Source organism: Phyllostomus hastatus, unplaced genomic scaffold (genome assembly GCF_019186645.2).
Source record: "Phyllostomus hastatus isolate PE091 unplaced genomic scaffold, TTU_PhHast_1.1 phas_contig_40, whole genome shotgun sequence".
NCBI classification, from domain to species: domain Eukaryota; kingdom Metazoa; phylum Chordata; class Mammalia; order Chiroptera; family Phyllostomidae; genus Phyllostomus; species Phyllostomus hastatus.
Window position 1 is genome coordinate 28,452,912 of NW_025333872.1, and position 14,153 is coordinate 28,467,064.

The window sequence follows — 14,153 nt, forward strand, 5'->3', positions numbered from 1 at the left end:
GACAGGCGCATACTCGGGCCTTGGGAATGCCCGTGATTTAAACATAGCCCCTGCCCTTCGTAGCTCTCTCAGAAGAGCCCACCCAGTTTCTTTTGTCCTTTTTCCTCTTATGTACTTCTGCCTTGGCTCATTCACACAGAGGCTGATGAATAAACTTTTATGGACCTCTACCTTCAGTTTCTAACCTTTAACTAAATGATGTCTCTAGTTTCTTCTTTAATTTGCCCTCTTAATCTATGAAGAGGAAAGAGATTTCTGGACTGGCAGTTGGATAGGTTGACATTTAGCACCAATGCCCAACAGCTCTACCTGGCCTGATTTTCTTTGGTGATGCAAAGGACAAAAATAAGAATAGGCATAAAAGAAAAGAGAGACTGTTTTGTATTGCTGAGGGAAAGATAAATTTAATTCTCCCTTTCAACCTACTTAAACAGTCATGATTTAAGGTGTTAGATGCTTCAGTTTAAATGCCTTAGAGGAAGTTCGAGAACTAACCTCTTCTTACAGTGTATATGAAATAGACATTAGCTATTTCAATCATCTGTGCAATTTAAATCTTAGGAAGAGATTGAGAAGACACAAGTAACTGTGTGTGTGTGTGTGTGTGTGTGTGTGTGTGTGTGTGGTCTGAGCTAGCATGCTAATTACTAACTTCCAAGAATATGTCTTAAGAAAATTTTGGACATCATCATGGTGAGAACCTCACTTTTTCTGAGTTACAATTTCTGCCTAATATATAAATGACTGAAAAATCTCTTTGATTCTAAAACAAGAGTTATGACTAAAAAGAAATTCTATAAAAAGAAAAGAAATTAAATCTGTAAATCTAACATGATTATACCCAAGAATATTTCTCCCAAATTAGTGCATAACTAGAATATTAGTCATTTAGTTATATCTGAAAGAGATTCCTATTTTGGATCAGGAAAATCTAAATTAAAATCTGGGCTGCATTTTCAAAAATAATCATGATTTTACATGTAATAAATGCTTACAATTTTAATACAGAATGTTTTAGAAGGTGTATAATAACTAAAGGTCATTTTAAGGGGAAACAATTACGCCTCAAAGTGCATTTAGAAAAATATTTATTGTCGAAGATTTCATTGCCACCCATTTTATCTCAGTAAGTTGTTCTTCAGTATCCTTTTAAAATGCAGAATCATACTGCAGTGTTTTTGACCCATTTTATCCTGTGAATGAAAAGGTTGTTCTCATTTTTGGTTCAATTTAACAGCATGACAGAATCTTAGACCTTGGAGAGACTTCAGAAGCAAATGAAAAGCTCTCCTTTTACACACTATTGAACAGAGAAGAGTGTTAATTTCTGCCTGATTTCCTGTCCCTGCAGCCATTTTCTCTTTGCAGCTAGGAGAGCTTGGGACTTGTCCTGTCTCCTGCTGCAGCCAGACCTTCTAAGGCCTGCTGTTTCCTCAGCCCTGCCACTTGTTCTTGTTGCAGTCCAGGTCCAGTCCTAGCGATCTGGCTTCTTATATGTGCCTGAGACCAGGCCCCAGATTTATGCTTTTTTTTTGGTTATTAGGTTTGTGTCCCTGGGTCCTTGGGACTGAGTCCAATTCTGTTGCCCATGTCTCTCTAGAACTAAACCTTTGCCTTGCCCTCCCCAGTTCCCATCCAGGAGTGAGAAGCTGGATCCCAACATAATGACTTCTCTGAGGCTAATTGCCATATTGGAAATTTAGGTATTCCTTTCTGTGTCATTCTTCCTCATATATTGTGAGGCATCTCGATTCTTACTGCTATTCTGGATTTAATAGTTATCACCTGTAGCCATCTTCCTTGAGTGTCTTGTTCTACCTACTGAGCTGAACTTCTGCATTTGGGTCTTTTTAAAAGTGCCTGTTCCATACCAAAGAGCAGATCTAATTTTAATTACAGCAAACTCTTCTGAGCCTGGTGCGTACATGGTAATAGTTGTATAGCAGTTTCCTAGGACTGACATAACAAGGTACCACAGACTGGGTGGCCCAAACAACAGAAATGTATTTTCTTATAGCTCTGGGGCTATAAGAAACTCCAAAATTTAAATGTTGGCAGGGTTGGCTTTCTCTGAGCATGTAAGGAAAGATATGTTCCAGGCCTTTCTCCTTGGCCTATAAAAGTCTATTTTCACCCTGAGTCTTCAATTGCCTTTCTTCTGTTTGTGTTCATATTTCTCCTCTGATAAGGATCCCAGTCATTACTGGATTAGGGGCCATTCTAATTACCTCATTTTAATTTAATTATTTAAAGACCCTCTCTCTAAATATGGTTATGTTCAGAGGTCCTCTGAGTGAGGACTTCAACATGTGAATTTGGGCAGGGGACACAAGTCAGTTCACAACAGTGGTATTCATAGGAGGAAAGAGACCAAGACCTCTACATGTTTATATACATACATGATAAATACTAATGCTTGGCGTTTGTCTCTGTGGTTTTTCGTCTATGGAAACTGTAAGATCATCAAGAATCACTGAGTAGTTACTTTATGAAGAGGATTCATTACAAGATCATGAAGACACAGATAGTTTTAGTCTCAGCCAGAGAATGAACACATTGGGCATGTTTCTTAACCTCTGTGTGCTTCATGTTCTATTGTTTTAGGAACTTGGAATAATCATACATAGCCCATGGATTAGATGTGAAAATTAAGTAGATAATGTGCTATGGCTCTGTGTGCCTTGTACCTGATACATAGCAAGGGCTCAGCATATATGTTCATTTCTATGATACCAAATAGGATATGCCAATAATACATGTTACAAGCACTAGGAGGAAAGCTGGACTGCTAAGGTTTCATATTGGAGCTAGGATAGAATTTGGGCAGGAAGAATCAGTGTGGCATTCTAGGCAAAGAGATGGGCATGAACAATGAGACACAATGGAGATAGACTCTGCCTGGGGACATTAAGCTTATCGACCTGTGGAAGAAAAAGAGCCCAGGAGTTGCTGATCAAAGAACAGTTTCATCCCAGTTCTTAGGAACTGGGTTGCCTTGGGCCACAGCATGACAGGAACTGTTACATCGGTGATCCTCATCCTTACCTGGACTTTAGAATTCCCTGGGGAGCTTTTAAAAATTACTTGTAGCACCAAAAGGGATTCTGACTTAGTCAGTGTGGATCTCTCTCTTTTCTTTTAAGATTTCTTCTGGTAATCCTAGTGTATAGTCAATGTATGGACTACAGAGCCTGATAGTCTTCAAGGACTTTTCCAGATCCCAGCCCTTACCCTTTATAAATTATGAAGTGCTGATTCTTCCATAAGAATTTTTATTTTGCATCATCCTCTGAGCTTCCCATAAAAAATGTTGCTTATTTACATGGGGGCACATTTGACTGGAAAAATCATCCAAAATGACTCAATTTATTATCCAAAATGACTTGATTTCATTTTGGGGACAGAATAAAGAGTTATATGTATCCAGGTATATTTTAGAATTTTGTCCCAGGTACTTGAAGTAATTTTCTGACTGACTAGCAGGTGTGAATTCTGCACGAGGTGACTATAGCGTTTGGGGGGCTCCAAATAAAAGGGACATTGAGGACCTTGCAAATGCCTGGAGCAGAAACGGGAAAGTAGGCCTACATTGAAACAGTCAGCAGGAAAGTAGTTTTGAAAGTCTAGAGTATTATACAAATGTGAGCAATTATTGTTGTCCTAACACTTGGTCATTCCAATTGGGTTAGTGGTAAAATTCTTACAGATTGGGTCATTTCATAGAAAATGAAAGATGCAACTTCAGCCAAGCTCTTCAGTCCTTAGACTATAGTTCCAGTTTATAATGTTCACAGACTCATCTTCTCTAACACGTTGTTCTTCTCAACTGATTAGTATTTATACCTTGCCCTTCCTGCATACCATATACTTTTCCATCTCAATTATTTGACATTTGCTGTTCTTCCCTGTTAAGTGCTCTCCTCTCTCCATCCATAGTTTAAAACTAAGACCAAATTTTACTTCTTCACCTATTGTCCTCTTGAACTATATTTGCATGTTTACATCATTTCCTGATTAAATGAAAACATGTTTCTGAATTTATATTCTGTTTTATACTTAATAAAGTGAGAGTGCACAGTTACATACCTAGAAATCTAGTTCCTGGATTAAGTTGTACACTGTTGGAAATTTCTCTTTTTAAAAAATTTGTGGAACTAATATTACAAAAAGAAATAATAAATTTTATATTTGAGTCAGTAGAAAATATTTATTTCAAAAGTACTGTTGAGGATAATTGAGTTTGAAAAAGGGTAATTTTCCCATTTTCCAATTCTTGGTACATCAGTCAATAGATACCTCTTCATTGGATGATAGGAAATTATTTACTTTGTTTCTTCTGTGATTACAGTTTACCTCTCTGTTCTAGAATTGTTTCTTTTATATTTTTAGTAATTTGACACTTATTAATTCTTGGATCTATAAAAAGGAAACCACAATATTATGAATATTATCACTAGATAGTAAATTACTATGCATTTTAATGAAAGAAAAAATTCAACTACCCCCAGAAGAAATTATAGTGTGAATTATAATAAAAATTGCCATTAGATATAAGAAAGAAATAAACCAACATCAATACTATCAATCATAATAGTGAAAAATCAAAAATAATTTTGGGAGAAATGACTGAGAGATGAGTGATCAGAGAGGAAAAAGCTGAAAATTCAATTTGTATAATTCTCCAAGACTCTAAATTAGGTGTCAGGGACTTCAGAAAGAACAGTTTATTTGGGAAATCTTGTTTGGGTGAGAGATTAAGAACCTTTGGGAAACTAGGAGATAAAGCATATCATGGAAGACCTTGTATTTCTATTGAGTAGGGAAGTTGGGATAGTGATTGGAATTGCTCTAATTCATTCCTCAAGGTTTGGAATAAAACCACATGAAAAATTGTAGTCATAAGGTGAGTGAACTTCAGATTTATTGATAGCCAAAATCCTTACCTCTAATTTACTAATTTGTTTTTAATTTATGAAACATGATTACATCTCAAAGAGTCTCTTGGCAAAATAAACACTTTATGATGGATATAGGTAAATATTTTTATTATAATAGAGTTTACAATATAAAAATTTGAAGCCAGCTCAATTTTTTTGTTGCAAGGCATTAAGGGATTACCCCATAGCCATAGAAATTCTGTATTCTTACACTTATGGCATAAAATTGTTTGTGATAATTGAGAGATATCTCCAAGTGATGGATATGAAATGAGAAAATCAGATCCCTAACAATGGGAGGTGATACTTCAGTTAACACCTCTGGTTGGATCAAGACGTGTAATGTCTGGGAGCTTGGGTTGTTAAACATCACTGGGCCGCGAGGGTCAGTCTTTTGCCCCTTGTTAGAGGGGCAATCAGATCATTGGAACTGATGTCTGTACATAAGGCCAGGACTCTCATGGTATTTTAACATTTCCATAAACTTGTATTCTGAGGTCAAGACATGGCAGAGCTAGGCTATTCTCATGAAAGGCCTTGGCCTGTGGCATCCTGTCCATTTTATTTGGTGTGTATTCATTTGCCACAATCACCAACCACCAAGAACACTGTGTTATACTTAATACAAGATAAAAGTTCCCAAAGTTAAGGATGTTGGGATCTAAAGCAAGATTAGCTTTGACTTTTTGTCAATTTTTCATACAAATTTTCATTCTGCCAATGACTAGATATGTCACCTATCATATCTAAGCCTTAGTTTTGTCACTTGTAATATGGGGATAACAATAGCGTTTAAACCTTCAAGGCAGAGACCTGGTCTAGCTCTTCCTCTTTTTTACTTCATCGCTTATTATATTCAATATTCAGAATTTTTCCTACAAGAAAGAAATTATGAATGCATGCATGCAGGGATCAGTAAAACTTACAAGGAATAGCAGAATAAAGGCCTATGTATAACTTGTCTCTTAAGACATAAAGGGAAATGAAAAACAATGACGACATCCACATGGTTTGGGTTCAGTCATTGAAAATGTCTCAGAAGAGGTACATTGAAGCTGAACTAAGTACCTTTCACAGATACTGTGTTCTACTGCTGCTTGTAAAGATTAAGAATCTTGATTTCACTAATAGGATATGGGATTTAAACATATATAGATTGTAAGGAAATATATATATATATCCTCTTCTGCCCAGAGCTCTGACATTCATTCTTAAGTGCCAGTACATTAACAGTATAGCGTGGCTCATGAACCAGATGAAGCCAGTCAGTACAGCAGCAGTGTGCTGTTTCCACCTGGACAGTCTTCAGTCTTTAGCCCCATAGAGAATCAGATGCTTTGTTTATATCCTGTCAAGAATTTATAATCTAGACATTGTCATTACTTAAAATTACTCAGTATATTTGTCTGTGTGGAATCATACCTTGTTTTTTCATAATATGATTGTGAGGAACAGAGGAAATTACATAGACGAATCAGCTATAGATAAGTACAGATTTTTTTTTCTACTTTTGAAAGTACTTAGGAAGAGTTGGGAAATATATACACGTGCTATACAGTGTTTCCGTGCTCTTCCTTTTATATGTTGATATTACGTGGAAATTAGCAGTTCAATACAGTATTGACTCTTACTTCACAGAGCACTTGTAAGACATTTGTGATTTGAAATCGGACTCTTTTTTTTGCATCAATCACTAGGACTATGAAGAAATAAAACTAATTTCCAGGGTATTACGTATGGTTAATATTTCAGCATTAATGCTATGGACATTTGATTGTCATTAGTTTTATCTGTACTTTCTGGCTATCATATTAGTACTGAGGTTTAATTTGAAAATAATAGTTTGATGAAGTGGAAGCCTTAGGTTGGTAATTTAGGAATTTGATTTCTAAGACATGTCAGTCTTGGTCTATATTCCATGACTCTTTCTATAAATGAATGATTATTTTGTAATGTTACCCATTCTGGTCTCCTCTCAGATTTGTTTTGAAGCATATGAATATGCTTTAGGAAGTGTGGAATATATACATAGGCATTTTTTACTATTTATAATATTCTCTATATTAAAATCCAAAAAAGTGATAATTACTTGCAGAATAATATGCTCAAATTACAATTGCATGTACCTGTTTGTTTTCATGGAAAGACTAAATATGGTAGAGGAAAGATATAATTCTTCTTTTTTCGTAAGGTTGAAGTAATGTATCCCATCTAAAAATCTAAAAGGAAGATATAGCCTTTCATAGTCCAGAAATGTTGTACCATGTCACATATACTAGGAGGAAGTCCTAAAGCCTGTGTGTGTGTGTGTGTGTATACCATGTATATATATCACATACACACACACAGAGGTGTATATATATATATGTAAATATATACACCTATGCTAGGAAAATACAGCAATAAGAAGAGGGAACCTATATTCAAATATTTATATGATAAAGAATAATATATAATATGTACAAAGATGGCCTAATTTCAAATATTTCTCCAGGAAGAAACAAAACATTTTCTCCTTTAAAAATCAAAGGTATAATAATAAGAAACTCTCATTTAATTGATTTTAATAGTACTAAACAAAAGCAAAATATTTATGTTTTAAGAAATCTTATGGGCTAATGGCCATTCTGTTGTCATAAAAATCCTTTATTTAGCCCTGTCCACAAATAAACTCACAGCAGGATAAAGGACACTAGTTAGAGTAATTTGGGAGATAACGTAAACAGAAGGAATGGCTAGGAGCATAGTGTCATCTGGCAGAGAGCTTATTTCCTGAACCCTGTGGATCTGGTTAAAACCCAACAGAGCTGCCAATATGCTTCTTCTCAGTAAATGCTACAGTCTCCACACCACCAGGCCCATCGAGGCTTGTATAAGGTATTTTATCCAAGCAGTCCTTTGCATAGCTGCCCAGTGCCTGCAATGACCTGAGCCAGTCATGCAGAGTCTTTCTTATGCTTACACCAATGTTTCTTTCAGTTTTCATTTTCTGCTGCTCCTAACCCACGGGTTGTTACTGTTCTTGTGGTGGAGGAGGCAGCACTTTGCAATCTTTTTAGTTAAGACCTTGAATTTGAAAGCTAAGCTGAAAATCCCCAGGCTGGATTTCTTTACAAGGTTGCTGTCATGTGTGCACCTGGGACACCTGGCTCTCCAGGAGGGTGGGAAGAAGTGAGGTCTATTGATTTTGAAGAGGAAGCAATCCAGGTCCGACGAGCAGGTGCTGGTAAGCAACAGACGATGAGTTTGGGGCACGAGAATCCCACTTCATTCTTTTTTCATGTGGACACAAATCTGTACTTAGCATTTCTTCTGTATCTGTCTTCCCAGTGCAAATATTCCCATTCTGTGTGCATCAGGTGTGGAGTAATTTTGTCTCATTTTCTCAGCAGAGCAAAGTTCCTGGCTGCCAATTTTATCTGCAGTCTTTTTCTCTGAGAGATATTATTAGATTTACCATATAGCCCTAAAGATTGTAAAATGATTAATCATATTTACGATTTTTTGTGTAGTAGCCCATTCAAAAAAGATTTAAAGATTAGAATGTTTGTATTCTCAGAAAAGAAGGAAAAACAATAGAAAGTTGCTAAACTGTGCATGAGTTTTGTTTATAGTGAATGTACTACATGCTTTCCTTTCTCATGCTAATACAAAGAATGAGAAATAAGTGACAAATTGGAATCATCATTAGTGGAAAATCAGTCCCCAAAGAGGAAGTTTGTGTCACTTATTCAAAATAATGGATAGTGCCCTGGCCTGGTGACTCAGTTGGTTGGAGCATCGTCCTGTACACCAAAGGTTCCAAGTTCTATTCCTAGTCAGGGCACATACCTAGGTTGTGGGTCAGTCCACTGTTAAGGTGTATATGGTAGGCAATCGATCAATGTTTCTTTTTCTTCCTCTCTCCCCCTCTCTAACATCAGTAAACTGTATCCTTGAGTGAGGAATGATAATGATGATGATGATAATAATAATAATAATAATAATGGATCCTGGGTTCTTATAAAAGAGCTGAAACTTTTTCACAAACAGGCCTTGACCTAGACCACAATACCTTAAGGTCAAATGGTGTATGTTCAAGCTCCAAATTGAAGTGGATATTAGGTTTTACATGTCCTCTCCCAAGGGAAATCAGTCTGCTGGTAGAAGTGACTGTGAAATCACAGCTGAGTGGGAGGCTGTGAGATATATAACCCCACAGAGGGATACAAGTGGCTCAAAATGAACAGAATGCTACGAATATTTTAAATAAGTAAATATTATTAATATAAATTCTGAATTAATGAAAAAGAAGGATTTTTTTCTACTTATATGTGGACAGTGACCTCAGGCAATGGCACTTGTTACTATGCACAAGATCTCAGAGTATATGGTACCCAGAAATGAATGATAGGGTATTTTATTTTTAATTTTTAAAAAGATTTTATTTATTTTTTAAAGAGAGTAAGAGAGGGAGAAAGAGAGAGAGATAGATATCGATGTGTGGTTGTATGAGTTTAACATTAGCCCTTTCTAATATTGATTTTCTGTTTTGATTCTGTAATTATGGAATCTGTCTATACCATCTCTAGAGACCTTACTTGATTTATCAGTTATCTTGTGTTAGAAATACAGTTTGCCACTATTTGACAAATTTTCTCATATGATGGCATTTTAGGGAACTCAAGATAATTATACCAAATTAATATAAATTAATGAGATGAAATGAGGGATATATATTAGGTTAATAGCATTCCAAATGATTTTATAATTTGAAACAAGCCATTCCAGGTGATAAATGAGAAAAAAAGAAACAGGAGAAAAGATATATGAAAAGGAGATATCTCCAAACACAGGCACAACTTAAGCCATATACAGCATATTAAAGTGTTTTTATTTGGTTGTCTTAGCCTACATGGGCTTGTAAGATCCATAGATTCTTAAATTTCAATCAAATAAAATTACATGGTGCCAGTTTGGGCAAATGAGTAAGTTGGTTGTTGAAAATTTTGGCTCTCCTTTCAACATTGCTCTTTAGCTTACTTGCTGGGCAGTTCTGTCTCTCAGCCACGACATTTGTATGTCTTATAACAGAGCCGTAGTAAAAGGAACTTACATTCAGCAGGCAAAGCATGACTTCAGCCCCATATAGTGGCCTGGAAAATCCTTATTGGCTCCAAATGTGCAAAATTGAGGTAGAAGATTGTAGGCCCTTCTGCATCATTATAGTTTTTCATACCAAGCCCCTAGCTCTTTAGCAAAAACTGGCACAACTTTCAGGTAATCTATCAAAATAATTGCAGTAGCTACTACTTTGTATAGTGAAAAGTGCATACAATGAGCTTTCAAGTCTAAGTCAAGTCCAAATCCCATCTCTGCTACATATAAAGCATATGACCTTGAATAAGTCAACTAGTTTTTTTCTCAGCCTCATCTGTAATACGGGACAAGTAATACTGATTTTGCCATAACCTTGTGAGAAATAAATGAATTAAATAAAATTAACACAGCACAATATTTGGTACATAACAGTGATTCAATCAATGATTATTTCTCTTTCTAATCCCCAGCAGAAAATTGGCCAGTTTTGACTCAAAACAGTTTAAAGAAAACTTGAAAGTTTGGGGAAAATGAAAAAATAAAGATTTTTTAAATAGAGAGTAAAATCATGTTAGTTTAAGAGGGGAAGATTATTCAGTTGTTTGAGGATGATATTTTTCAGTGGATTTGGTTACGATGAGATGATCCATGTTTCAGAATTTATCCTTATCAGATAATTATTTTTTACAAGTATATATGATTTAAGCAAACATTGCATTCAGTTAAAATAAATGCAAGGTGGTTCTTTGTTCTCCCTCTATTATCATTTGATCATTTCATTTTCTAAAGCAAATGAAAAGCCGCTTGCCTCTACTTTTCAATAATATTCCCTAGTGGGTTAGAGAGGTATGTCATTGTTCAGTTTTGTTTTTGGAAACTGAATTCCGTACTGTGATAAAAATTAAATTAGTGGAATGACATAATTTAAAGTCACCTCATTTTGTTGTTGTTGTTGCTGTTGTTCTGTGTGATCCATATTAGGTGAATAAAGTAAATGTGATGACTTGAGAAGTTAATGATTTTATATCTCAGTGAAAAAATTTATTCGACTATGAACAGTGACTCTGCAGTTATCAAAGACCTGCATCTTTTAAAATATTGGAACTATGAGCTGCCCCCAACTCCTAGGCAAAACCTACCTGGGGTTGTCCTTTTGCCCCCTGACAAGGAGCTACTAATAACACTAGGCTGGCCATACCGGAACGGCCTGAAGAAGCACTTTTGTCCTTGTTCCCAGCACTCACTCCTGCACTCCTGGTTTGTGCTTCGTTGTGCCAGTTGTTGTCACTGGGCTAAGATCTCAGAAAGGGAACTGCAGAAGAAATGATCTGTTACACAGGGCTTTGGCAGGATCATTGCCAGTGATTGGTAATGGGACCAAATCATCTCAGGTGAGTTTTCTGTGGTTCACAAGTCAGCATGGGTCTGCTTGACTTTGTCATCTTAGCCCACGGATACCTCAGTGCATTGTCACTGGGGGAATAAAAAGAGGAGCTCTTCATGCATCAGCCTGAGTCTTTCTCCTGTGCTGGCTTTAAGGGACCACAGCATTTCATGTCTCTGCCTAAAGGAAGGTAGTGTCTTCTCTGCCTTGTTTCAGGAAATGGTTAATCATGGGCCTACCAGAGCTTTGAGTTTGCTGTGGGAGCCTCTTTAGTATAGCACAGAGCACTATAGAGGAATGCGGTAATCAATGAGAAGCTGTACACTGCAGAGATCTGTTTTGATGACAGCAGCACTGTGGCCTTGTTTAGTGTCTCTGTTGTATAATGTTGGACACTGCAGGCTTTTTTTTGTTGGTTTTGATTTAGAATGCAAGAACCAAAGGGAATTTTTAAAAGAAATTATTTTGCGTTTTGCTGGATTTTTAATAGTGTTGTGGATTTGCTGCCATTGCTAGCTAGCGTTCAGTGATTTGATGCCAGTAGCATTTATTTAATCACTCCGATGCTGCTGTTATGTTTGCTAGGTTTCTGCAGTTTCTACTACTTCATACATTGCTCTCAGGAACAGGTAAACTAAGCCATAATATTAATCTTATGCATAAATGTAAAATTAATGCAATATATTGTTTAATTATCCAAAGAAATAAGATATTAAAATGCTTCAGTGATTCTATCAGTAGAGAATGAGGACTATTTTACTTTGAACATGGAAATTACACAAATATATTAGCATTTTCAAATACAGTGGTAAGCATCTAGTTGCATTATATGAAGTTATTTTCATGTTTTATGTTTAAATGAATAGTTGAAGTGTACAGTAAATTGTCTACAATTTTGTATTTAACTTTTATCTAGGTGTATATATATTACACAATTAATTCTGAAGTATGTATTTCCCTTCTGTGATTGATCAAAGGAAGTTGTTTTCCCTGTTTACTGATTTCACTAAAAGTAGAAGCTTTAAGAGTTTAATCTTCTTTAAAATATAAAGGTATCAGCTTTTATATAGATTGTTATTTAGAAGTATTTAGACAGAGGCTTCCAAGGCCTAGTTTCTCGTAATCTACAATCATTTTAGAGCACATGGAAATGCCTGTGTTTTTGTGAAATGCTAAGCTTTGGATTAAAGGGAAAACTTCAGATAAGGGGAGGACAGAAAGAAAGACAGAAAGAAAGAAACAGAAATATGGCCTTTTGGGTCAGAGTTGGGTATGTGACCTTGGGTGACAGAGTGACTAACCCCTCTGGCCCCTGTTTCCATTCTGCCAGTTTGAAAAAAGACTCACTTTCTGTGGGAATAGTATGACGTTTTTTAGGTGCTCAAGATCATCTGATGATTTCTGTGTAGAAAAGCACTACTATTCAATTTTTAAAGGCATGCAGTTTTCTTAATAAAGGAGAGAGAAAGAAGTCTTTTACTTTAGTTTTGTTTTTTTTTCCCCTCTCTTTTGAAGTGCAGCTCAGATCTTTTTTGGAAGGAAGATATGCCTCTTTTAAACTAGCAAATCTTTTAACTCTGTTTTAACTATTTTGCCAAATAGGCATGGAGCAATTCTGAGGTGTCTTGAAGGCACCTGCTATCAGACTGTTCTCCTTGGGAGGGGAAAGAGGCATCATGAGTTATGCTGCAGCCAGATAAGGTGCTGGATGCAGCGCTGCTGGGGCTTTGAAGCCTGCCAGGGACAGGAGCACCCCTGGCTGCACCTTCGCTCCCTCTCAGGTGCAGCTTGCTCTGTGGAGAGCAGCTGGGGAAAGCTCCTGCCTGCTCTTCTAAGCAAATTACTCACAAGAGGTCCACTTTCTGCTAAGGGCAACCTTAAAATCCAAAAGATCAGAGGCAACTAGAAAAGAAGCAGCCAGCACCCTCCCACTTGGAAAAGTTGGAATCAGATTGCTGCCTATCAAATGCTAGTTAGTATTCATGAGTCTAGACTAACTGAATATGTTCTTTGAGAGAATAGAAGTGTTTTATTGTAAATTGAGTCATGTGCTTGCAGAGCGGCTAATCATTGCTAGTTGGTGAGGATTATGACGCTTGTGTTCATGGCCATACCTACTGGGTCTTTTCAGTGGTAGACACTCATCATTATGGGCGAAAGGCTGAGGCAATGATGGTTCATGCTCCCGCACAGATGCATATGAGAAGTGAAAGAAAACAATGATCACTTTCTCTGTCTAGCTCTAAGGAACCGGTTTGTTTGATTAGGTAGTTGCGACACATGTAGGTGTGAGGGCAGTAACTATCAGTAAACTAATTCTCTGTCATACAAAAGAACGAGTCTGCTCGAGTCTCTTCCAACTTTCTGATTTCATGCGGTGCTGTTAGTTGTTAGCTCATGGTTAGAAAGATCTTCAGGAGAAGGAGCTGTTTTCCTTTTGAAGCATTGCCTGTGACTGTTCCTGAGAAGAGTTCTCTTAGAGAAACGATGGAAGTCGTTTGAAAAACAGACAAAACTAATCGGGGTGAGCAGCAAGTATATACACTTCCCTAGATTTCTCCAGGTGATTCAGAGGCACTTCAAATGAATGAAATAAATACTTTCTGTTTTTCTCCATTTTCTAAAGCCAGAGAAATTCGAAATAAGTATGTTAAACTATAAAGCAGAGAAATCAATGAAAGAATTAGTAATTATTTTATAATAATATTAATAACCAAGAAGACTTTTATAATACTTATTTTTATGCCTGAAAA

General features: G+C 36.4%; 1 protein-coding gene across 47 annotated transcripts in view; it reads left to right on the top strand.

The window, feature by feature from the left end:
- The window catches only part of RIMS1 (regulating synaptic membrane exocytosis 1), a 421,648-nt gene that overhangs the window by 244,555 nt on the left and 162,940 nt on the right, over positions 1 to 14,153 (top strand). For 9 of the 47 annotated variants that reach the window (XM_045843968.1, XM_045843972.1, XM_045843971.1 and 6 more), the window contains exon 1: positions 8,020 to 8,163. The exons of 26 other annotated variants lie outside the window; for them this stretch is intronic. In XM_045843968.1, the coding sequence (XP_045699924.1) occupies positions 8,064 to 8,163 (100 nt within the window). In that variant the 5' untranslated portion in view covers positions 8,020 to 8,063. Of the gene's footprint in view, positions 1 to 7,990; positions 8,164 to 11,356; positions 11,408 to 11,525; positions 11,591 to 14,153 lie in introns of those variants that run through there. 12 more of the 47 variants (XM_045843981.1, XM_045843990.1, XM_045843982.1 and 9 more) reach the window with 6 other exon arrangements.